General features: G+C 38.8%; 2 protein-coding genes across 2 annotated transcripts; one reads left to right on the top strand and one right to left on the bottom strand.

The window, feature by feature from the left end:
* The first annotated feature begins 652 nt into the window (after nucleotides 1-652).
* On the top strand, nucleotides 653-9,008 carry lpla (lipoprotein lipase a). The gene is made up of 10 exons (XM_028028262.1): nucleotides 653-934; nucleotides 1,646-1,851; nucleotides 3,146-3,325; nucleotides 3,795-3,906; nucleotides 4,619-4,861; nucleotides 5,282-5,524; nucleotides 6,132-6,252; nucleotides 7,313-7,495; nucleotides 7,585-7,692; nucleotides 7,791-9,008. Exons 1-10 carry the CDS (start codon nucleotides 829-831, stop codon nucleotides 7,840-7,842), a joined length of 1,554 nt encoding a protein of 517 aa, XP_027884063.1. The 5' UTR covers nucleotides 653-828; the 3' UTR covers nucleotides 7,843-9,008.
* A 12,398-nt stretch (nucleotides 9,009-21,406) lies between these two features.
* Nucleotides 21,407-22,891, bottom strand: LOC114151514 (piggyBac transposable element-derived protein 4-like). The gene is made up of 2 exons (XM_028028777.1): nucleotides 21,759-22,891; nucleotides 21,407-21,684 (listed from the first exon to the last, which is right to left on the bottom strand). Coding segments are annotated over exons 1-2 (960 nt in total). The 5' UTR covers nucleotides 22,718-22,891; the 3' UTR covers nucleotides 21,407-21,683.
* Nucleotides 22,892-26,810: the final 3,919 nt, after the last annotated feature.

Genomic DNA, 26,810 nt, shown 5'->3' with positions numbered 1-26,810 from the left:
GCAAAGTTTCAGCTGGGCTTCACCCTGGACAGGTCACAAGTCCATCACAGGACAGTTAAATATACACTGAACAAACAACCAAACCACACACACTCACACTCATACCAAGGACCAATTCAAGGGGTCATTTAACCCAACAGTCATGTTTTTGGACTGGAGGTGAAAACTAGACCTGCTGCAGAAAATGTCTTGGCCAGGATTCCATCCTGTTTTGCTGCAATGCAGCAGTGCTAAAAACCTTGCTGTCCTAAAAATAAAATGTTTCCTACAAACACAAGGAATTAGGTTTTCTTTCTCTAACTTGCTTAAAAAGTGCTTTTTAAATTAGTTATAAACCTTTGAATATCCTAATGCATGACAAAAAATACCTACTACCACATCATTTTGGCAGCAGATCAAAGGAAAGTGTCTTGTAATCACTAAAACCAGACACGCGGACAGTTGGGAGCTGACATTAATGGTGCTCTGTAAATGAAACCTTCTGCTTGGCTGCCAGGGGCCCCGCTTTCCTCACAGCAGGATGACCAACCTCCTTAGGTTTTTTTTATTTTTTAGAGCTGGGACAGAGTTTAGTCTCCGCCCCCTAAAAACTCCAGCCAATCACGCTTGAGTATTCAAATAAGCCACCCATTAAGATGACCTGCAGCAGCAACTGTTACAGACCATAAGCAACTTCACCCTTAAACCGCAAACAGCACACCACTTTGTCACCGGTGCTTTGGGTTTAAGTGGATCCACAACTATTCGACCAACCAAAATAATAATAATAATAATATTAATTACTTTAAAATCAGGAAATCCAAATCAAAAGAATAACTCAGTAACAGTATGGGAAAAGAAATGATTTGCTTTGTGACTATTTGGATAACTTTGGGAAACATCCATGCAACTTTTTCTTCAGATGTTGAACCCACCGCCAACTCGACTGCTTTTGGTAAGATCCATATTTATTCTGACGAGACATACAGTTTCAAACAGAACAAAACGAGAAACAGGTGCAGGGGATAAATATGTGGATCGCAGGTTTATTGCTGCATGCGGCTCCACTTTTTACCGGTAATAATCCGTCTGTAAAAAGAGCGCAGATCTGCATTCAGCTCCATCTGTGCGTGGCGAAAAGCAGCAGGCAGGAGCTTTTTTTTGTGTGTCTGAGAATAGATAAGAAGAGGGAGGAAACGTTGGTTAAAGTTGATTTAGAGGTTAAGGTTTATTCGTCTTTAAATAATAAAAAACACAACTGTTGGAGCACCGTTTGGGCGTTGAATTTTAATTAGACCGACTCTTTTTAACACTCGCTCCGATCCATAAAGAACGATTCATTTAAAGGGAAACTGAAAAACCCGCATTCAGTTATTTGGTTTGATTAAAAATGTAGGAATGCTATCGTGTGTCAAGAAATGAAGTTTTCCCGGTAAAGATTCAGAAAGGACAAAAGGGGGCGACACTGTCACGCCTTATTCAGTCACTTTTGCGTAAAAAACCCCCATGTCGTTCACAATTAACTTACGCACATTTACTTTAATAGCAATCAGCCAACCAGCATTTAAAATGCTTCTCTGTGAACAAATCCTAATTGTCCAACCTGACAGAACAGATTAACCCCAATGATCCGCCGCGCTCTCCGTTGGTGTTTGTTTTGCAACAGCAAACAGCACAGTCACCGATGCACCTGTGCCAACCACCACTGAATGGATGACGGATTTCACTGACATCGTTTCCAAGTTCTCCCTGCGCACCGCCGAGCTCCCGGATGATGACATGTGCTACATGGTGGCCGGCAGACCAGAAACCATCACCGAGTGCGCATTCAACCCAGAAACCCAGACCTTCATTGTGATACATGGCTGGACGGTAAGTAACACTGAAACTAAATTTGTACGCAAAGCTTCTGCGCAGCTATGTTTGGGCAGTGCAAGCTAAAATTGCATCACAGACACTGAGACAAAAAAAAAATCCTCCAACATATGATGGCAAAAAACACAAGCTGTGCAGGGGGAAAAGCACACAGTCCATGCATGCATCTTCTGCTGTAATTTGATTTAAAACCAGTCATGCTGCACAATTTGAACCTGATGATACCTTGGCCAGTCTCCAACAGAACACAGAGGCAGTGCTGGATACATCACGCCATATGGCAGCTGACCTCAGACATTAACCTGACCATGTGTGCATTGTCACCCACATGTTTTCTGCAGCACAAGCTAAACTACTATGGAAGTAAAAAAAACAAAACTGGTTACTATATAGAAAACACTTTTTGTTACATATACGTGAATGAAAACATGATCTCGCTCAGTGCTAATAAGAAATATTGATAGTAAATGCAAGAGAGGTTGAGTTTTCTCCAGCTGTTTGAGATATAGAAAACACAGCTCTGCTTTGTCCTTTAACCTGCTGCTGTTCACTGCCTGTCAGATGACGAAAATAATTCTTCTACACCTCTGCTTACAAGAAAGACAAATTTGGAATATTTCAGAAATGGTTAAAATCTCAGAAAACACAGGCAGTTTATGATGTGGAAAATGAAGAAGTCACACACTGCTGTGATCAGCATGTCTGGTCACAAGCTGACTTCAGGTTGGCTATCAGAGCAGATAGCCTGACTAATTAACCAGCTCACTTCATGTGAGGCATTTAAAATGCAGAATGGCAAACCAAAAGGGATAAAATACTGTCCAATAACCTCTTAGGAAGTAGTGCGCAGTCAATATTTATGATGCAAAATACAAAAGTTGTGATAGCAATACTCAAACTATTATATGCTATATAATCTTAGCAGCAGTTTGAGTGATTTTGCTTCCCTTTTCAAAGCAACTACACCATGTTGATGTTCAGGATTATTACTCATATTTAGCACAGTGAAGATTCTCATACCAGTCGATTCCTTGACAGTGCAAACTCGATGAGAAACTGATGTTACTTGGTTACATTAATACAATCTTATGTTTCACAGTTCTTTGAATTGTTGATGCACAATAAGATTGTTGTGCTGTTGATGCATGTTTTGTGCATCAACAGCACAAAACATGACTATCAGCATTTATCTGCAAACCTTTGCAAAATGCCCTGACGAGATATTTCTTTCTTTTTTTTGTTCATACGCAGATCACAGTTTCACCTGCTGCTTTTATGTTTTTCCCTGCAGGTAACAGGGATGTTTGAGAGCTGGGTGCCCAAGCTGGTGTCCGCCCTGTATGAGCGCGTGCCAACTGCAAACGTGATCGTGGTGGATTGGCTGACTCGCGCCAATCAGCACTACCCCACCTCCGCAGCCTACACCAAGCTGGTTGGCCGAGATGTGGCCAAGTTCGTTACATGGCTGCAGGTGAGCTGTTGGATCACCCTCTCTGCATTAGCTTTTTGAGTGCTGTAAATATAACATGTGAGTATGTTGAGTTCAGATCATCGACTAAAATCGGCCACCACATGGCCTCTCTTTCCAATGAGGCCATGTGGTTATGCTTGTCTACGCTATGAGATTTTAAATGGCTATAAACACATTTTATAGTCATGTTTGCGGCTATCGTTGCGAGGCTTAGTGTTAGCGAGGGCACGGCTTTTGCAACAGCCTAAAGCTTTCCCTTTATTTACGCAACTTCAAACTTTAAAAGCAGTCTAGAATTTGGCATAGCATGAAATTGCACCAAATCCTTTTTCTGGATTGTTTCCCACATCCTTCCTTGGGCAGAATGCTTCAAAGCCTGGCCAAGTACAGCTTGCATTTCGGCAGGCCTCCCTTTGGATTGTGTTAAGGCGTTTCTTGCACACATCTCACCTGTTTTGTTGCTTTGCAGAAAGAGCTGCAGTTGCCCTGGGAGAGGATTCATCTTTTGGGATACAGTCTGGGAGCACATGTGGCTGGCATTGCTGGAGATCTCACTGACCATAAGATCAGCAGGATCACAGGTGACTCCTGCTAAATGACTACCAGGATTCCTGTACAGTTTGAAAAAGTCAGCAGTTTGATATAAGGGTTTTGCAGTTTAGATGTAGTATCAATCCATCCGTTAATGACATAACTTCATATAAAGTATTAGATTTATGCTATTTATATGCTAAAAATGGTTAAAGGCGGCTGAGAACTTTGAAAAATTGACTGGGAAATAATTCAATTTTGACATATTAGGAACCTTGGATTATAATCTAAATTAAAAAAAAGACCTCGGTAAAGTTGTGAAAATGTTGCAACTCAAAATTGTTTTAACATTCTGTTTGGTTATTTTAGTATTAAATTGAGTTTTTAAGGTTATTGATGCATACTTTCATGTATATATGTCTGAGTCTGTCAGCCTCTACATTCCAGGCCTCCATTGTGTGTGTGCATGCAGCCAATTTGTGTCAGATTTAGAGCTCCAATTTGCTTCTATAAAGTTGATCCAGCTTTAAAATCTCTCTGACCTCCTTCAAATAATGGTGTGTTTACTAGATCAGAGAGCAGTGGGCCATTAAGCACCATCAGACTTGTTTTCTTTTTTGCCTGCACAAATCAGAAGGAGGTCAAACTGAGTACAGACTTTCAAGCCTTTAATGCTTTGAAACACGTGTTACAAATGGTAGCATTTTATCTCCAGTAATGTTTATCTCCACAGCTAATCGATCGTTTTGTTCTCGTGCCCAGGTCTGGATCCCGCCGGTCCCACCTTTGAGCACGCAGACGATCAGAGTACTCTGTCCCGAGGCGATGCCCAGTTTGTGGACGTTTTGCACACCAATACCAGAGGCTCTCCAGACCGCAGCATTGGCATCCAGAGGCCAGTGGGCCATATTGACATTTACCCTAATGGAGGAACCTTCCAGCCGGGTTGTGACATCCAGAATACCTTGCTGGGGATTGCATCAGAAGGGATCAAGGGCCTCCAAAGTATGTAACTCAAAACCTCCCAGGCTTCTAGAGATAATGAGATGTGCATAAATTAGCTTTTTTAAAAAGTTTACCAGTCTTAGGAATACTATATTGTTAAGAGATTTTTGTCTCTTAACAGTTTCTTAACTTTGTCAGAAGTCAGTGAGGTACTTGCTAAAACAAATGGTTGCAGGTTAAAGTGTTTATGCCTCCATTCATAACATTCCAAGCTAAAAACACAAAGTGAGCAAAATATCAAGTGTATTTCCTCGATATTTTATTGCTTCATGCTTTTAGAAACCAGAACTTTCCTTCTGGGTCCTCTTTTGTGACTATCTATGAATGAAAAAAGGAGAACAAACACCAGGAAGTAATTTTCTGCCTTCACCAGCATTTATCTGCAAAAACCAAAGAACCTTCTTGCCTTCTTGTGTGCAGATATGGATCAGCTTATCAAATGCTCCCATGAGCGCTCCATCCACTTGTTCATCGACTCGCTGCTGAACACCCAGCAGCAGAGCATGGCCTACCGCTGCAACTCCAAGGACGCCTTCAACAAGGGAATGTGCCTCAGCTGCAGGAAGAATCGATGCAACAAGCTTGGCTACAACATCAACAAGGTCCGGATGACCCGCAGTGCCAGGATGTACCTCAAGACTCGGGATATGATGCCTTACAAAGGTAAATCTCCATGGAAACGGTGTAAAACTAAAGTAAACCCGACTTTTTCATGGAGAGGGAAATTTGTACTTGAATGTTGACTGCAAGTACAGAAAGGAGATCTATGTAACACCTAAGAAAAGCAGAAAAGTCTTCCTGGATTTACATTCTTTAGTCTGCATTACTGGGAGTTAAATTGTGCACATGCCTTCATTAAAAGTAATCCTCAGATTATTAGCTACCACGGCTCGATACGGTTAGAGTAAATGCATCTCCTTGGACCCGACAGTGATTGTGGAAACTTAATACAGCTTCACAAGGACAGCAAGCTCAGTGCATTTATGAGCTCATGGGTATTTTAGTTGCTAAAGTATGTTGAAGTAAAGTGGTGACTTTGCATGACTTTGGCAGTGGAAAGGTTTTGCTTTTAAGAAGTCACAAATCAGCAAATGTGTAAACATTTACTTAATAGCAAGCTGTTTCAAGAGATTTTAAGGGTCTGCACATGCATGCTAGAAGCCAAACCAGAATATACTAATCTGTGTTTAAAGCTCTAAACAAAGGTGAAATAAAGCCTAAGTAAGAATATATAATTTCACTGACAGTGAATCTTCTTTCCATCTTGCAGTTTTCCATTACCAAGTGAAGGCACACTTCTTCAGCAAGGACAAACAGAGCTTCAGTGAGCAGCCAATCAAGATTTCCCTGTATGGAACCCATGGAGAGAAGGAGGACATCCCGCTTGTCCTGTACGTACATGAGGCTGAGCATACAACACAGTGTCACAGAGACATGCGACTTAGCAACAGTGTTGTTCATCTGCATATGTTGGTGGAAATGAGGGACTGAGACCGATTTCAGGTTTCAGGTTTTGTGAGAACATCCCAATTCTGATTTTAGATAATTTTTGAAAAACTATGAGCAGCTTTTTTACCAAGAAAACTAAACTGAACGCGCAACTGTCCTAATAATAAAATGCTCACGGTAAACTAAAATAAACAAAATTCTCATTTGCATCATTGAAAATCCATATATGTGGACATATGTTTGTGGATAAGGGTATCTATAAATAAAATCAGAGCAAAAATAATACAAAAAAGTGTATTTAATTTACTCCTTTACATACAAATTATAGTTTGCTAATAAATTTTGTATACTTCAAAATACAGAAGTGGACTGCAACAAAATATATTCCTTTCTTCCCTCTATATTCATTTAAAACAAATAATTGCTGTTTTAACATTAAAAACAACTTAATATTTGAGAGGAAAGAGATGTGATCTTACACCTATGTTAGATAGTAAAACTGCTCTTTCCTTTAGCAGTGTTTCTACGGTCGATCATTAATAATGTACAGCAGGACACCAAGGGGACGACACAGTGTGTGTGTTAGAGAATGGGTGATGTTTCACAGATTCACAGTTAAACAGGATTTAATTAATATCATCAAACAAAGACAAAAGGATTGCAGACGGGATAATCTAAATGGTTTTCTAGCATCTTCTGTTAGAGCGACTATCAGAGTTATCTTAGTTAGCATAACAAAATGCAACCAGTTGTCCATTTGTTTTCCCTGTAGCAAAGGTACACCCTTACTTTACCTAAGCTTCCTGCAGCTTTTAGGCCTTTTATGACTCCAACAACTCAGTGGGACTAAAAAGAGCTAACTTTCAACCTCCTTCCTTCAGTCACTACTTCTACTGTGAAGAGAATTCTGGTCAGCAGCCAGTTTCTCAGTGAATCTTTACATGTAATAAAACTAATCAAATTTGCCAATCTCTGAACATATTTCCTTCTTTAACCTATCAGGCCCATCCTTGATAGCAACAGCACCTCGTCCTTCCTGATCACCACCAACGTGGACATCGGTGACCTGATGATCGTCAAGATTCGCTGGGAGAAAGACGCACTTTTCAGCTGGTCCGATCTTTGGGGCAGCAGCAAGTTTCACCTCCGAAAGCTCCGCATCAAATGTGGCGAGACTCAGTCCAAGTGAGTTCTATGTCTTTATACTAACATTCATTTACTCAAGAATTAAATGTTTATTGTTGACTGAACATATATTATCTGTGTGATTGCAGGGTGATCTTTAACGCAAAGGAAGGAGAGTTTGCTTACCTTGATAGGGGAGGGGAAAATGCAGTCTTTGTCAAGTCAAAAGAAGACACACTGAGCCGTAAAGAAAGACAGTAAGTTACCGTCACTCATCTCCCAACAGACTCAATCCTGATGAACCTAAACCCTGATCAGCATTGAATTTGATGTTTTCATCTTTTCTTCCCGCCAGGATGCACAGACTCAAGACGCAGGGTAGCCTCTTTGGTCAGAATGAGGCTTGAAGAAAACTTGAATCCTCATCCATCTCTAGTTGCGCAGCCAAAGATGGACAGCACACGGAAACACTGGGGAACCATTTGAGGACACCTGGACACTTAGTGAATGCTCCTGTCTTCCTACTTCTGCCCTGAAACCAACCAAACCTCATCCACAGTTTATGAAATCAGTCTTCTTCTGACTCCCTGTGTCTCTCCTCAAATTCTGCTGCAGCAAAAAAGTTACTGGTTTCAGTTTTGAGGATGTGCTTGTTATTTTTTTTTTTTAAACAACTGTCCATTTTAAGTAGCTACTGCTGCTTTGTAATCATTGTTTATGCTTGTGTATCGTGTATGAGCTGTTTTTATTCACTTTGATGTAATTTCAGAACCCTGAAATGTTGTGTTTCCTTTGCCTATGTGAACTGGGATTATTGATAACCTGTAAATGATTCTTAGTGATAGGCATAATCATGGCACATTTCTGTGTTTGTTTTTTAATCAACCATTTTGTGCCCACAGTTACTTTTTTTAACCACTAATTACCAACAATCGACAGGGACCAAAGAAACTTTTGCTATCTACTGAAGTCGATCATAGTGTTCCTTGTAAATACTGTAATCAGCATCAGCGATCTTTTCGTTTTGAACATGAGCCACATGCTAACACCTAATCTCTTGAAGTGTTGTTTGTTCTTTGATTTTGCTGCGTTTTGTGTAATTTGTCAGCATTTAAGATGTCAAGAATGGTCAAACTGCACCGTATTAGTGATTTGCATTCTTTCATTTCAGTATTTTTAAGTATTGTAAGTCACAGCGATTCATTTAATTATCCAGAAACAGAGTTCCAACTCATAGTTTACGCAGAACCACAAATAGAACTTAAAAGAAAAAAAAAAATCACCAAGCAAGCCTTAATGTTCATCATACATTTCAAGAAGACGACTTCACACTGTATTTATTGATTGTACATTTATATATTTGTATATGAAGCTGTAATATATGTTGGCAGGCTGCATTGCTGCTTGTATTTCTATAAATTAAGCAATTTTAAATGTTTTTCATGGAAAAAGCTTGATTAGACAGAGCCAGCTGTTGAGAGCAATGACTTTTTTAATGAACCGGAATCCGGTACACTGTTTCACAGAATGAGCCCAGCAATGGTATAATAAAGAGCTACACCCCAGATCAAGATATTTTCTCCTGCTCAAGTTGCTTTTGAAAAATGATTGAATTTATAAATACGTTGGACTGTGGGCTTGCACAGACGTTTGCCTACGGCCTGTGTAAGTGGTGTTTTCATCAGGTGGATCCTGATTTTCTTCCATATTTGAAAAGACAGGCTCTAAATTGTAACAAAATATGAATATACATGCCTTTTCAACTCACCTCTCAACAACTTAACAGGTTCTGCAAATCTGAGCATGATAATGAGGGTAATAGCTCTTATCCAGTATCAGGAAATTCGAGAAGACAATTTCATGTAATCTGTAAAATAGTTGAGGCTGTGTAGCTATTGACCTCCAAACACCAATAATAAAATTCACCAAGGCTTGGTTCATGAAGGACTCCCTGAAGATACTAATGTGGCCATAAGTCTCTTCCAGAGATTTCAAAGGTGGTTGCAGTATGCACACAAACTCATAAATATTGAAGAACTAGATGTCATGAAGTGGTGCGGTGAAGGGTGGTGAGGCAGACGCAGCGGACCCAGGTCAGATGAATTATGATGATTTTAATGATAAAAGCTCAGTCCAAACAACAGGCACATGGACACACTGACAACGAACGGACTAGACATTGACGAGGAACAAGGAACACAGGTGGAGTTAAATACATGGGAGGGTAATCACAGAAACGAGACACACCTGGGAACAATCAAGGGGAGGACAGGACAACGAAGAGACTCAAGGACACAGAAAACTCTAAATAAACACAGAAAAACACAGATCCTGACACTAGATGCTTTATTTCCATTTCCAGCAGGCCAAGATTCTGAAACGAACCCAAAACGGGTGTCTGGCTAAGAATCGCGGGTCAAAACAGATCAAATTTACTACAGGAAGTACTAAAGATCACTATGTGCAATATGGGTGAACGTTTCTGAGAGCCTGGTTCCAATCAGAACCAGATATTAATTTCTATGTGCAAATGGCCTGATTTTGGCATTTTGCTAATTGGTGTGTAGAGATTCTGGGTTATTCATTTCAGCTGCTCAATGACACCATTTTCTCGCAGTCAGGACAGTCAGTACCATGTGTTGGTGTCCGTAGCTGGTGCCAAGTAAATAATGGGTTAAAGTTCGACTGGTTCACAGTTATGTTAAAAATATGAAAACATCAATGTTAAGCAATCATCATTTCATAAGAAGCAAGACCTGGGGTTATTTCATTCCAGCTTTTCACTCAGAAGAAAGTCTGAACTTAAAAAAAAAAAAATCTCCCTCCTCAGTCACGTGATACATGGGTTATTTGAGGTTATTTCATGGTTTGGTCAGTGCTCAGCTTCCTCTTGACAAGGGTTTGCACTTCATATATGCAAACCATCAATCCATTGCCTATACCCACTTCTCCATGTAAGGTCACATTGGGCCCAGTGCCTTTCTCCTGGTGCCTGGAGAAGTAACCAGTCCATCACAAGATAACACAAAAAAACATAAACACACTTACAAGGAAACAACGGAGAGAGACAAGGAAACCTAAGATGCAAATATCTGGACTGTGAGAGAAAGTCTGAGTCTGAGAAAGAACCTACAAAGCCAGCCTAGGGCTCAAACCCAAAGCCTTCTTGATGCCAAGCAGCTGTTTTAAGAAGTGCACCACCATTCAAGGTTAATTTTAAACATTGTGACATTAATTGTAAACTTTGCTAAATAGATTTCCATATCTGTTTAATATACAAAACTATATAACAAACAATGTGTGAATAATAAAAGACTATTGATAGACAAAATTACTTGCAAATAGGACAAACTATGGATGGTACAAGACAAATTAAAAACTTCGTGCCCACAGAGAAGACTGCAGCTCTACCATGCAGCTCCCAAATAAACCAGGAATAAAGGAAAGCTGGAAAATGAAAGAAAACAAGAACATGAAACAAAAGCACTAAGCAGAAATTATGATGAGCTGCACAAAAAGACGGAAACAGGCCCAAATATGCAAAATCATGAAAAACGGAACAAAACCACAGAAACCATAAAAAACCCATTAAGACCGTAACAATCTCAATAAACCAAACCTGCGTGTGGCTGGTGTCACTGAACTCAACTAATTTGGTTAATTACAACTTATTTATGATTTACCAAGAGTGGTGACTGCATTTTCACATGGGACCAATTTAACGCTTAAATAACTTCATTTCTTTCTGAAGTTAAATGATGATTTGAAAACCTTTAGTATTTATTTGGGGTATATTTATCTGATAATTTTTTGATGATCATTTAAATGTGACAAAAGCGACAATGTGAAGAAAAAACAGAAAATCTGTAAGCTGACAGATCCATTGCAGCACTATTTATTAAGAGATGATTTTTGTGCACCTAAAGCAGCATAACAAACATGAAAGCTTACATTTTTAGCTTTTGCTTGGTGCAGGAAGCTCGAGATGCTGATAAAAGGCTGCTTTTCCAAAGGCCTGTTGACGGAAAGACAATGCCATGTCCAACGTTTCATCGCTGAGGTCCAGAAAACCAATTCTATCTAAAAGTAATGAACTGTACCATGACAAATATGAGTGGGAAAAAAATCCTGAAACATAATTTGAACCTATAAAACCAGATGAAAGATTGTCTAATTCATTTGGTCAGTAAGGAATGATTAATTAATAATTGTGGGTGTCATCAGCGTAGCAGCTGACATGTTCATCATGTTCCCTGAAAATAATACAATCAGGAAACCAGAACAGACAGAGCAAAGGTGCATGGTCCAGAATCCTGTGTATCAACAAAAGTAAAAACACGTTAGGTAACTGATGGACAACATAAAAATAGACCAGAAAAAGCAAAAAGAAAAATTCTGCAAACTTCAACCAGGCACAAAATAGGAGTTGAGGCACTGCAGGGACAATAATAGACTTAACAATACCTCTAAAAGTTATAAACACAGTGTGGCATTCATAAAAAAGAATAAAAAAACAAATAAAAAAATCTAAGAACATAACAACTCAGGCAAATAAATACCAAAATATCACTTAAAGTTGTGATTTCAAGCTTCGTGTTTTTCCAGCTGTGGGCTGGGAAAGATTGTTTTCTATTTTTCCCCGAACAACATTTGATTGGATAAAGTTTACAAAATAAGTGGTGTTAAGTGCTGAGTTGTTTAACAACTCTTTGTCAGGGTCTGTGTTTTTCTGTGTATTTATTTAGAGTTTTCTGTGTCCCTGAGTCTTCGTGTTGTCCTGTCTTCCCCTGGATTGTTTCCCAGGTGTGTCTCGTTTCTGTGATTACCCTCCCGTGTATTTAATGTCACCTGTGTCTCAGTGTCTCTGTCGGGTCCTTGTCAATGTGTCTTGTCCATGCGTGTAGCCTGTTGCTACCAGTGCTGAGCCCTAGCCTTCCGCTCAACTGTGCTGCCAGGTTTTGTGGACTTTTGGACTTATTTAAGTCTATTTTTATCATTAAACTTCCATCATTCATCTCATCTGGGTCTGCTGCGTCTCCCTCACCGCTTCCACCACCCACAGTTCACGACACTCTTAGTCACACCAGGAGATAATAGGCCTTCGGTGATTCATGTTGTCATGATCCTGAAACATCTGGGATTCATCCCGGCCCATAAATAGTTGAATTAGTTTCAACAAATTGGTCTGGGTTTTAAAGGATTTTATATTAAAAATGTTGCACCAGGGGAGAGTTTTTAATGAATGTGAAATAAACAAGAAATTTGGTCCATTTATTTTCCTGTTTTTTATTGTTAGGCACTATTGTTTATTTCCAACAATTTGTGACATATAGCAAAACTGTAAAAAAAATTAAAATAATAAAAAAAAAAGCATTTTTGTCTGTCAAAGGCTGCTGCTCTTATCACAGAGACTTTGTCTGATAAATGTGATTCTCTTCTTTATTTGAAGTCAAATTTAAATCTCATCTAAATGTTCAACTATGGCTGATTTTTCATATATTTTGTGAAGTAACTTGATTTTTCTCCTGTTTTGTCAGATGGCTTCAACACCACTTATTTTTTTAAATATTTTTTTTTCTGGAATCTCACCACAGCTTTGAAAACAAATGGGCCTTAAAATAGGTTTAATGCAAAAAAGGCCATATGAAACCCCAGGACTGCTGTCAGCCATTTTCTCCTGTTGAAGAGATTTCTAATGGCTTGAGAAAAAAACGGAAAGTTACCAAGTAATGCTTGGAAACTGGATGAAGTTAATGAACTGAAATCAGATGAAAGAGTCTTTAAAAACTTATTTACATTGGCAAAATGTGGTGTCAGGCACCTCAAAGTCAGATCCAACCTTCAGCTGACAGATGCTTTGGAGCTGATCAGATCCTCAAGTGAGAATATCATCCAGACAAAAACATTCACTTGGACTGACAAGTTTTCTAAGACTGAATACTCAGGAGAGTAAATCCAAAATGATAAAAGACATCTGGCCATGTCGTATTATCAGCACTGAGAGATTTACCATTGAGTTATTTGCTTCTTTCACTCTTTATAAATCGGGATTTTATTAGTTTATAGCATTTCACAAAACATTGCCAGACAATAAACACCACATAAAACCCTTATCTGTTCATCAAAATCTCTACAAGTGAAAAGAAAGAGCTAAATTCACAAACTCGCTGCTCAGAAGTAAACATCCACAGTTTCAGAGGAAGGAAGCTGAAGTCAGTCGAAGAGAAAGCTGGCCAGAAGATGTAAGCCAAACATATTTTCAGGCTGATTATACTCATAAAGATGCAAAGATGCTCGAGTTTCTCTTCCTTTGCCCTCTAGTTGACTCGCATGCGTCTCCTCCAGCAACAGGGATTCCCATCTGTCTCTATGGATGTGTGCTTCCAAAAGGCAGTGGGACTAAAGGCTTACTGGGCCAAATGGTTTCATCTCCTTGTTCCAAAAGGTTTGCATAGACCAACCGCAAACAACAACTATCCCACATAAAGAAAAAACGTCTGGAGATTCAGTTATTGGCCCGAGTTAGTGAGCAACACCAAAGCTTTATAAATTTACCTCAAGTTGCAGGCAGTTCATTAGTGGATGCCATAAAAGTCCGTAAGTTGCCATCTCCGGTGAGTGCAATGCACCCTTGTTAATCCTGCATAACAAAGAGTCAGACGACAAAGTATCATTATTGTAAACCACCATAATGGGATTCAACAATGGAGGATTTTTCATTTTGATCTTTCTTTACTCTGGAGTCAGAGATGGTGCAAAACCTGAACCAATCATCAATCTATTACAGAAGCTGAACACAGACAAACATTCACACATGCTCATGTTCTCTACTGAACTACACTGAAAAAATTCATCTATAGAATTTACCTAATAAATCTGAGGTAACAATTTGCATTGACTCTTTTGGGGTAAATTCAATTCCATATATTGTGTATAAAGTAACTGAACAAAAAATATATGAAATACTTAAAGAAATTGGGTAAACTTTACCTCATATTTATGTATATATTCAACAGCTACTTACTCAGTTAAATTAGGTAAAACTATGTCTTGTTTGCTAGTAGGTAATACCTGATAATTACAAATCAAAGTTAATTAAAATCAGTTAATAACCATTACTTTTTCAGAAAAGGTAAGATGTACCCCCATAAAAGACATTCAGATCGTACACCTTCTCAATGTTTTTAATCCATAAAGTCATCAAAAACAAAAACACAGAATAAACTGTCACATAACATTTCAAATAATGAGCCTAACAACTTGAACTGTTGTTTCAGTAATGTTGGACAATAAAACATATCCCTGCTTTAGAACACCCAGACTGCTCAATAAGAAAGGAGTGGATCAGAGAAAAGGAGAAGTGAGGTGATCAGAGCGGAGGTGCAAGGGATGTCCAATCACATGAAGATTTTCTTGTATCTAAACTCTTACTTGTGTTTCTTCGGCCTCACACAACAGTGACTGAGCAAATCTGAAATCTGCAGGTGAATTTATACACAACAAAAAACTGAGAGGCTGCAACATACTTATGTATCCATCTGTACATATATTTCTGTGTCTGTGTGTGGAGCAGAAGAGGGAAGAGAACAAAAATATAAAACTATACTCCATTAAAACTCTTCTGTCCAGACAAAAGATCCTCTTGGAACAAGAGGGGAAATGTATGTCTATTGCATGAGCTTGTTTTTGAGGCTGTGGACCTTCTTCAGTAGTTTTGCCCCGTCAAGTTCCAAAAAAAGTTTTTGAAAAGCTTCAAATGTGTTCTTGAGCTGCTTTGGATAGTCAAGGTTGAGGGCATATATCAGTCCCATCAGCAGTACACACGCCTTTGTTCGGCTTCCACATCCTTCCATCACTTGGTTTCCCTCAATCACATTCGACACATCTGATGGATCCTCCTCAGCCATGATGTTGTGCATCACGATCACCTTCATTGTTTTGTCTGTGTAGTCCTCACATTCCTACATGTTAAAAAGAAACAAAAAAGATACACATTTTTAATTTTATTGAATATGCTGTTTCAATACATTTCAACTTATCTAAAGGAGAGCAGAGGGGAGTGATCAAAAGGGGAGAGAGGGAAAAGGAATGGAGAGGAGAGGATCCCTTGAGTTAATCAATCATCTGTTATCAATGACATACCTGGCAATCATGGAAAAGATCTTCTTGTCTTTCACCAAGGTAGTTAATGAGGCAGCAGACAACTGCATCCCTTTTTTTCTCAATGCTCTGTGTCTGTAGGGAGATACAATTTAGTGAAAAGACTGTTAGTGGAGAGTGGGGAGAGAATTACATACACTAACACCGAATTGCTTAAAAACCAAAGGGTAGTTTAAGTTGGTAAGGAGCTCAACTTTGTGCACAACAAAGCAATTCTTTACAAATTAATTGACTTTTAATTCACGTATATCAATAATGACATATTTGTGAAAAAAATTTAAATAACATACGTCATTTAAAGTTTCCAACAGAGGGTGCATCTTGGAACCAGCAGCCCCTCCTTTAGCACGCATAAGCTGCATAAGACTTGGTGTGTACTCATCAAGCTTTAGCATGAATGTCTCCTCCAAGGAAACTGTCGTGATACGTCTGAACTCTTCCTTGATCTAGGAAATAAAAGGACACAAATAAAATTTTAAATGACAGACTGAGAATGATGCCTTGATAAATGTGTTCTTAATGCACCCCATGTCTTGATGGTGCAAGGACAATCTGCATAGAGGCAGGGTATGGAGTGGACTCGACCAAAATGTCCATGCATTAGCCTGCTGTGTTTCAGCAGGTCTAATCTTTTTGATGTTGTGAAGTTGCACAACTTGCATTTCCAGTTCCTTTTCCCATAACTGAGGTCTTTGGTTAAGGTAACTGCACCTTTAAGGTCAATGTTATTTATTTTATTTAGCAAACTTGCATACCTGTACAGGATACACTAGGTGTGGGGACGTGGGAGAGTGTGTCAGCCCCAGAACAGGAAGCAGAGTGGTCTATCAGTGAGTCCCTGCTTGTGGAGGACAGACAAGAGGAACTGAAGAGAGGGCAAATACTGAGTGTCCACATACAAAGACTCTGGCTGCAACAGAAATAGGAGAAAAAGAAATGATCAGACATGTACCTGGGAGAAGAAATATATAAGGGCTAATGTATAGTTCAGAAGTAATTATCTTCATGTTAACCTCATGAACAACCTCTTAAACAAGAGATTATGCTTTACGGGGCCCAGAATTGTGATGCTGCAGAGACGAGAACTGTGACACCGGGTCCAAGGTTCTGATTAAGCAGGTTTGGTTTTAAATCATGATGTGGAATTGAGCCTCCACTCTCCCTTTAACAACCAACAAGTTACAAGTCATTTATCTAACATCACAATTAGTCTGAGGCTCTTTAATGAAGGTAGAAACTAAACATAAGGTAAATATTTTGCATAGTTTCTCTGTGCCCCTCTGATCAGAGCGGTCTGTCTGTCTGACAGGGTTCTGTTGTGCAGAAATAACTGTACTTACCTCACTAAAATAAAGGCAATGCAATTGCATAGATTAATATTCATTCGTCATAGAATTAGTTTCATAGATCATATTCATAGATGTAATATGCTTCATAAACAATATTACAAGATTCTGAAAACATTTATTAAGCACTGACATTTTAACAATACCCAATATAATATAAAATCAATTCTAAAATGTTTTACTTGAACACACAATTCCTTTAAAAAAATTAGGTGCAGCAACAGTGGGTGTTTACACACATAAAGGTTGGATACAGTGGTACTTTGTTTTCATTTTACAACATGTTTGTTTCCACTCTGGTCCACATCAGTACGCTGTTTCCATGACGACTGACCGGAAAAGACGTGCGACACGTCATCTTTACATGAGTCTTCAGAGTCCCGATTGTAAAAATAAAACACTGAGAAGTAACGCTAAACTTTAACAACAGAGACACACGTACGCAGGCATGCAGGTAATCTGGAGAGCGGATGATTTTGTTTTTAAACAGACCGCGGCGGACACCGACTCTAGCAGCCATGTTAAGGGAGCTAATGGAGCTAACAGGCAAACAACATAAAACACGTCAGTCATTTCATATGTTGGCGACATGTTGGTATAGTAGTATTTTAAGACGGGACTTAAATGAATTGTTCCTCATTGACAGCAGTGTATTTACTATGGAGTGAAAATAGTGTCAAAAAGATTTGTGTGTGCGTAAAATGATTTGTGCGTGCGTAACAGGATTTGTGCGTGCGTAAAAAGATTTGTGCGTGCGTAACAGGATTTGTGCGTGTGTAAAACGATTTGTGCGTGCGTAAAAAGATTTGTGCGTGTGTAAAAAGATTTGTGCGTGTGTAAAAAGATTTGTGCGCGTGTAAAAAGATTTGTGCGCGTGTAAAAAGATTTGTGCGTGCGTAAAAAGATTTGTGCGTGCGTAACAGGATTTGTAAACCTTAAAAATAAAATACATGTTGAAAAAGTACACACAAATCACCTGGTACGCACACACAAAACTGCAGTTACACACAAATCCGGTTACGAGTGCACAACTATTTTTGAGACTCATTTCACGCCTCGGTGGAAGCTCCAAGATTTGTGTGTAGATGGTGCGTTTACATGCTAGTAAAAGCTGGGACATCTGAGTTTTCTTCGGAACTGTTTCTTTTTTCCACAGTTCAATACATATTTCTCTCTTTACTTGTCTCGTGGCTTAGACATATTTTTGTGAGAGAAAAATACATATGTCATTACACCCACGTCTACTTTTTAATACTATAAGATTGTTTATATATGAATCCGCATTTGGGACCTATTCAACTGTAATTACTTGGGTAAAAAATTCAACCACTAGGTGGCGGAAGTTTATTCCGCTCTGACTGGGAAAAGCCTTCATTCAAACTGAGAGAAGAAACAAGAGAATGGCGGGTCAGCCGAGTGATCATGTTCGTGGTTTACCGTCCGAAGTTAGTGGATGTTAAAATTTGCACGTTTTCCTGACCGTTGTAATGCGTATTTGTTAGATTATTTCAGATTACGTTTTACGTTTCAAGTAGTTCGACCCAAAGTTCTCGCCCTTCTATAGCAATAGCTCATGTCTACGTTAGCTAAGCTACTATTAGCCCTCGATTAGCATCGGTCCAGTTTAAAACAGAATCTTCCTGGCCCATTACAGCCATGTCTACGTTTATCACCATGCTCAGCTATTTTTATGATGCCGACAATAATGTAGGCTTAGGTGACGTCTTTTATTATAATTTATTATAATTATATTTTATTAATTATCTGGCAGATAATTAATAAAATATTCCATATTTAATTTGTATATGTCCTTTTTCAACTATGCAATTTATAAAGTGAAAAATTGAACACTGACTGAAATGTGGAAAACACATACATTATTAGCACTTTTTGGGGACAATAGAAATATAATTTCACTAGATGGCTACAATTACAATTTAGTTAATGTGAAGCACAACTTAACATATTATCTGTCCAAAAATGTAAGTCATCACATGGAAGTAATGAGAAATGTGGTTTGCTCATAATGAAGTAACAGAAATATTAATATTTTAAAGATTCAGCCGAGTTACTACACTTATATTCAGCTGCTTACAAGGCTTCAGTGTTGGATGAGGTTATATTTTCAAAATTTGAAATATTGATGATCTGCATGAAACTAATATAAAAAAACGGTGCAGATGTATATGTATGGCATAGAATACATTTGTACATTTGTTAAGAGATGTTCTACGTATTTATTTCTGGTACGAAAGCAATGACCATCATATTCCACGAAGAAATGTAGAGAAGAGTAAATCTTAAGTGATTACAGTAAGATATAAAATATACAGGTGATAGACGAAACATAAGTCTGTAGCAGAACTAAAAAAAAATTTAAATCAAAAACTACAATTAGTGAGGAGAACTGGGATGAATCCTTCAAATAATAAAAGACGTCACCTAAGCCTACATTATTGTCGGCATCATAAAAATAGCTGAGCATGGTGATAAACGTAGACATGGCTGTAATGGGCCAGGAAGATTCTGTTTTAAACTGGACCGATGCTAATCGAGGGCTAATAGTAGCTTAGCTAACGTAGACATGAGCTATTGCTATAGAAGGGCGAGAACTTTGGGTCGAACTACTTGAAACGTAAAACGTAATCTGAAATAATCTAACAAATACGCATTACAACGGTCAGGAAAACGTGCAAATTTTAACATCCACTAACTTCGGACGGTAAACCACGAACATGATCACTCGGCTGACCCGCCATTCTCTTGTTTCTTCTCTCAGTTTGAATGAAGGCTTTTCCCAGTCAGAGCGGAATAAACTTCCGCCACCTAGTGGTTGAATTTTTTACCCAAGTAATTACAGTTGAATAGGTCCCAAATGCGGATTCATATATAAACAATCTTATAGTATTAAAAAGTAGACGTGGGTGTAATGACATATGTATTTTTCTCTCACAAAAATATGTCTAAGCCACGAGACAAGTAAAGAGAGAAATATGTATTGAACTGTGGAAAAAAGAAACAGTTCCGAAGAAAACTCAGATGTCCCAGCTTTTACTAGCATGTAAACGCACCATCTACACACAAATCTTGGAGCTTCCACCGAGGCGTGAAATGAGTCTCAAAAATAGTTGTGCACTCGTAACCGGATTTGTGTGTAACTGCAGTTTTGTGTGTGCGTACCAGGTGATTTGTGTGTACTTTTTCAACATGTATTTTATTTTTAAGGTTTACAAATCCTGTTACGCACGCACAAATCTTTTTACGCACGCACAAATCTTTTTACACACGCACAAATCTTTTTACACACGCACAAATCTTTTTACGCACGCACAAATCTTTTTACGCACGCACAAATCGTTTTACACACGCACAAATCGTTTTACACACGCACAAATCTTTTTACACACGCACAAATCTTTTTACGCACGCACAAATCTTTTTACGCACGCACAAATCGTTTTACACACGCACAAATCGTTTTACACACGCACAAATCGTTTTACACACGCACAAATCGTTTTACACACGCACGCACAAATCTTTTTACGCACGCACAAATCATTTTACGCACACACAAATCTTTTTGACACTATTTTCACTCCATAATTTACTGCCTGTGTCTCGGTGCAGCGTGATGTGGGAGCAGAGGCCTGCAGACCCTCAGGGGGTATAAATAAATTTCTGCCTGACAAAAACACACAAAAGTAAATCACTTATAGCCTCACAGCTATTAGATTTAAGAAGAAACTTTTGGTACCTCTGTAAAGGTAAGATGTCATAGAATGGTTTTCTGGTGTCAGCACCATTGTAGCTTTGACCCTGCCTGAAATATTAGGGACAAAATATTTTGCATTTTTTGAACCTCGCCAAAATGTTTTTTGAAATAAACATTGCAAAACACTACCAAAATATTATTTATAGCACAAAAAAGTAGTACAGACTTTTAAATCTAAATATTGTGTAAAAGTATACCAAATTTGGACTCAATCAGATGAATCATATTTATTTTAGAATGGTATTAGTGAGAAATTTCTTAGGCGGAGAGGCCATTTTGGCACATTTATCCAAAAATGTCACCAAACTGTGCCAAATGTGTTTTTTACATCAATACTGGGGGTTTGTTAAAATTAAATAGCTTATTACCATCTAATGACACTTTCTACATATAATATAACCATTGGTCATGAAATTTACCCCATTTATATGCAAAATGTACCATTGTGCACAGTATAATATGTATAATAATGATGAACTGAAAGCTCTTTGACTCCAAATAGAAAACTTTTATTGAAACAAGGTAAAACAGTCAAAAATACTTTTTGAAGTAATTTCCAAGAACAAATAAACAATTTTGAAAATCCACCACCACCACCAAAAAAAAAAAAAAAAAAAGTTCAAAAATAAAAAAAAAATACACTACCACAAACTACAACTTTTTGTGGTAGTTCTCAAAGCAATTTATGTCTGGCTGAAGACAGAGGGCAACGTTACATTTGGGACAGTACAGTGGTGTTTTTCTCTTACTGCCATTCTGCTTGCACCACACACAAATCCTTCGCTTTTCCTCTGCTGTTCCCCCAAAGTATCTGGGAACTGACCCAGGGCATTTGAATGCACCGGGTTGAGCCGAAAATGATGTGCTTGGTTGAGGACAAGCTGTTTCTCCTTTGGACTCCAGTATGAGCTCCTCCATGAGTTTCTCTCTGAATTGCCGTTGGGAAATGGCCTTTTCCTCTCTTTTTTCTGCAAGCATTTTGAACATAATGAAACTATTTACAACAGAAATGTCAATAAAATGGTAAAAAAAAGTCTTATACCACTTCATTGTCTTGTTTCTGACTGAGTAGTATTGGATCAGGGCATCAGACAGATCAACTCCTCCCATAAATTTATTGTAGTCTTTCACAGAGTCAGGAACGGGAATATCTTTCACTACCCAGTGCCCTGCCTCTTTGACTCTCCTCTTTACAGTTGCTCCACTGAAAGATTTGTGGAAGGTGCTGCAGACCGTCACCTCCTTGGTGTCCTTCCACTTGATAAATAGGAGTCCGTCTTTTCTGATCCACCGCATCTCTCCCCTCTGTGCAGATCTTGGAAGGTTGTTCAGTGTTGTTTTGGGGAATCCCACATGATTTTGCCGGATGGTGCCACATGCAGCAGTGCTGTTTGAAGCCAGTTTTTGAAATAGGTAAGGACTACTGTAGAAATTGTCCACATATAAATGGTAGCCCTTTCCTAAAAGTCCAAAATCCATGAGGTCCATTACTGATGTGGTGCTGAGACCTTCTTCCCGAACAACGGCAGACTTCCTCTGGTAAATGAAAAAATTCCAAGTATAACCAGTCCTGGAATCAGCCAAAACAAACAGTTTATACCCAAACCTGGTAGGCTTGTCCCTCATAAATTGCTTGAAGTCAATTCGTGCTTTACTGGCCACCATCCGTTCATCAATGCATATTTCTCGCATTGGTTGAAAATGAGTCTTGCAGGCAACTCTGATGTCGTCATAAAGTGGTTTCAGTTTGAATAGCCGATCATAGTGAGGAGTTCCCTTTTTTTGCTCATTTTCTTCATCTTTTTTGATGTTGGACAGGTGAAGGGACCAAAGGATGGACTCAAATCTGTCACGGGTCATGCAGCTACGTGGAAATGGAAAATTATATGGCCATTTTGTTCGCCAGAAGTCTGGCTTTGAAGGTACGGTACTTGTACCAGTCCGCTGAATATAATTATGGCTAAAAATTTGTAAAAATCGTCCACTGTCAAAGGTGACCATTTGAATTTTTTTCCAGCTGCAAGTAAACGCTGTGCATTTTCATTTGTGTTTTTGATTATTTCCCGAATGGTGTAGGCACTAAAGAAAAGCTTGAACAAGCTCAGGGGTGACCAACTTTTTGTAGAGTCAATCTGAGGTCCTGGGTCTTTCTTTGGAGTAAATAATGGTTTTCTGGAAGTTTGTTCCAAATTTGTGGTGCATAGATGCTGAAAGCTGCTTCTCCTCGTTTGGTTCTGGTTCTGGGGATGCAGAGCAGACCAGAACCGGAAGACCTGAGAGGTCTGGAAGGTTGATACAATAAAAGCAGATCTTTAATGTATTGTGGTGCTAAGCCGTTCAGTGATTTATAAACTAACAACAGTATTTTAAAGTCTATTCTTTGAGCTACAGGGAGCCAGTGGAGGGACTTTAAAACTGGTGTTATGTGCTCTATCTTCCTGGTTTTAGTGAGAACGCGAGATGGCAGAAACGATGCAGAGTTCCCTGTCCCGCTCGTTCAAAAACGCGGTCTGACGCATGCGCAACTTTGGAGCAACGTACTTAAGATTCGGGGGTATATTTTACTGTATTTTCCTATGTAATAGGTTTTTAATGTTAACGAATGGGTAGCATCTGTATAATTTACCCATTATTTTATAATTCCTTGGCTGACTGAAAAAATTAATTAAATTTTATATGATTTGTGTAGATCATATTTACCACTCTCCAAAATCACTTTTTTCAGTGTACCACAACAAGACCGGACTGAAAAATCACCACGTGTACGGAAAAGTTCAAGCTGTCTGGACGGACCGCATCAACCCCCAAAGACTGGTGACCTGTTTGTATACTTCAGACATAAAGTTGATCTTAATGTAATATTTATGTTTTCATCATATTGTAACGATTCTGTGTTTTAGTTCTGCTGGGGTTCATATGGTTATTTGTATTTGCTATAAGTTGCATTGTGATCCTTTCTGTTAGAGTGTTATGGGCTTTCCCTGTCTGACTCTGCTGGCTCCCACTCTCATGTAATAGGCCTGTCATGTGGGCGGGGAATCGGTGGAGCGGGAGTACCAGGACCGGAAGTGGGGGAGAGTTCAGAGGGGAGTTAGCAATGAAGCTAACAGTTGAGTGTGCCCGTTTGTTAGAGGCGTGAGCTGCAGCCTCAGGAATAGCAGCTTGTACCTATTTCTAATAAACCCTGTTTGGCGGGACTACATCTCCGGTGTTGACGTCATTACAATATAAAGCACTTTGAATTGTTACTGAAATATGTCATACAAATTTGTTGCTCTTAATTGCAACAGCAACAAGTCTTCTGAGCAAAAATGTCAATGAGTAAGGAGTAAAACAGTGACGTAAAAATATCTCTAATGTACATCAACAGTGCAGAGGGGTATGAATAATTCTGGGCTCAACTGCATCTGATTAAGAAAACCACATGAACTAAACTTACAGCTGTGTACATGTGAGAAATGTTTAAACTGGTTTCTTTCTATAAAGTGTTTGTGTGAAATAGCAGGATGAAACCCATAAATACTGTTTACTTCTCCCTGCTCTCCCTGTATCTGATTTGCGCAAAACAACACCATAAGCCATTCCTAGAAATAAGATTTGGAAATAAGTCCTGGAAGATCATAAAATCAAGAGACATTTTCTGCAAACTTATGAGAGCCTCTCCAGGAGCCTGTAAATCTTCGCCGCAGAGCTCTGGCGTCGGATTCACGCTCCTCCTCGGCTCCCTCTCCTCTTCAAGTCAGAATCTCTCCCCTGCAAAGCCCAGACCAATCGGATCTGAACTGCAGCACCAGGGGCGGAAAAACAAATGCTGTCACTACTTTTCGAAGAAAGTGTTGACATGTTCGAAGAAGGATAACAGCTCTTCAGCCAGCTAGCATTCACCGGGAGCAACATCTCAAAAGTATACTTACTTACATTAATGGAAGAAGACTGCCTTGCATTTGTGACCTGTACTTCTTCAGGTGTGAATAAAATTGTGTAGGACTCTCGGTTTAAAGAAAACTTTCTTTCCATTAACCAAACTAAACCAAGCAAACATTTATTCTGTGTTGACAGCATGGTAATTATTTCAGGCTATAACAGCCAAAGTTACAAAGTTTACTTTCTAGGATTAACATCTCAACAAACTCACACATATTTTTATATGTAAAGCAAAATGTTTCATGTAGTCAAGTTGTAGGTTCCCAAGCCAGACTTTGTCTTCATATCCAGGCCATGAACTCCTCTGTCAGCCATGACAGAGTCCAGCTCACATTCGGTTGATGCCTGAATGAAATGGATCCTGGATATAAACCGCTGAAATCAACTCCTTTCATAGGTTGACTGGCCTTATCAGTGCAGATGGGGTAATTCACTGGGAGTTTGCATCACATGAAGACACACATCTCTGGAGGCTTTCAGGGAACCCTTCAGTTCTGGACCTGAACCAGAACTTTCTGAAGAGAACATTAATCTCCTCTAGACTGTGAACACCTTAGGATTCTCCAGAATAAGTTCGAGACAAATGTCCTTACTGGACATGAGAACTTCTTTTGAGTTTCCGTTTAGGATTTGGTATTTTGCCGTTTTTCTTGTTTATATGTATTTTAGATTTATTTACATAACTCTTTAAGTGAGCAAATCTTTTTCTGCTCCCACATTTCTTATGACGTTTACATTATTAGTCATCTTTCATTGGTTTGTCTCAGTGTTTCAACTCTTTTCTCCCTTCACAGCTTTTCTGCATCAGTTCATCATTCACTTATTCATTGTTCTAATCGTCACCTACACAACATTTATATATTTATATTTATTTTTTGCCATTTCAGTCAGATCTTCCTGTAACTCTCCCAGTGGTTTCTCTCCTACTTTTCCTCTGTGGTTCATTCAGTCTGTATCATTTAAGTTCTTTTTTGAGCTCACTAAAAATCTCTTCACTGTCTTCTTATCACTTTGTTGGTGTGCAAACCCTATACATAAAGACTGATGTGTCTTATCAAGGACACTAACTGGCAGAATATCACTTTCTAATCATTCAGTCATTGTCTAAACCTGTTTATTCTTGCGTTAGTGCAGAGAGTCTGGTGTCTATTTCCAGCAGTCATTGGAGATGAGGAGTTCACCCTGGTCAGGTTGCAAGTCCATCGCAGAATATTACTATAATGTTCTTAAATAAAACATAGCAATGTGTATATAAAATCAAAATGCTGTGGTTAAAACTATATATATTCATCAAAGCTACTAGTCAGTGTAAATGTGTACAGTTTTGAGTAATGTGAGATCCTTTAAACATGTTCCTTAAAACCTTGATATTAACTAAAGCTACTTTGATTCTTAAACTACTGTTGCAGGAGAGCAGCTACTCCATTGGACCAGCAGATGATTGTCAAGCCAATCAGATGTTGATGAGCCCCCCCTGCACCATATAAACGGCTCTGGTGGCTAGTAGGAAGAGGTTTTGTTAAACTGTCCCCCACCTTTGATGCTTGTAACTGCTTTTAGGCAGTTTTGAACTACACTGCTCAAAAAAATAAAGGGAACACTTAAACAACACAATATAACTCCAAGTACATCAAACTTCTGTGAAATCAAACTGTCCACTTAGGAAGCAACACTGATTGACAATCAATGTCACCTGCTGTTGTGCAAATGGAACTTTGTACAGAATAAAGTATTCAATGAGAATATTTCTTTCATTCAGATCTAGGATGTGTTATTTGGGTGTTCCCTTTATTTTTTGAGCAGTATATTTTGTTTCTGCTTGTTCAGTTAAGCAGTTTGTGTCTGCTCTAGATTGTTTTGACACAAGCTAGAAGCATTTTTTATGTGTCTGCCCCTGAACCCCTAGACCTTGGAGGCGTAACAACTACACATTAATACATAGTGGGGTTTTTTTGTTGTAATTTTAACTTGTTTATTCTGTTTAAGTCACATGAAGGCTGTTTCCAGCATGTAGGCGTAATTATGAGAACTTTAATGTTCAGCTGAACTTTGGACCAATAACTGTGGGACCTCAACCATCACCTCATTGGCCTCCTGCCCAGCTTGTCTTGCATCCAGTGCCAGAACTCTGGGAAACGAAATTAGCAGCAGTGAATTAAAGTGCCTTCAC

Source organism: Xiphophorus couchianus, chromosome 9 (assembly GCF_001444195.1).
Source record: "Xiphophorus couchianus chromosome 9, X_couchianus-1.0, whole genome shotgun sequence".
Classification (NCBI taxonomy): domain Eukaryota; kingdom Metazoa; phylum Chordata; class Actinopteri; order Cyprinodontiformes; family Poeciliidae; genus Xiphophorus; species Xiphophorus couchianus.
Note: the sequence above shows the minus strand (reverse complement) of the source record. Positions and strands in the feature narration are given on the sequence as shown.

Coding starts and splice junctions, on each gene's coding strand:
- lpla (XM_028028262.1), top strand. CDS start 829: ATGGGAAAAGAAATGATTTGCTTTGTGACTATTTGGATAACTTTGGGA. Junction 4,862..5,281: donor AGGGATCAAGGGCCTCCAAA/GTATGTAACTCA, acceptor TCTTGTGTGCAG/ATATGGATCAGCTTATCAAA. Junction 7,496..7,584: donor TGTGGCGAGACTCAGTCCAA/GTGAGTTCTATG, acceptor GTGTGATTGCAG/GGTGATCTTTAACGCAAAGG.
- LOC114151514 (XM_028028777.1), bottom strand. CDS start 22,717: ATGGTCACCTTTGACAGTGGACGATTTTTACAAATTTTTAGCCATAAT.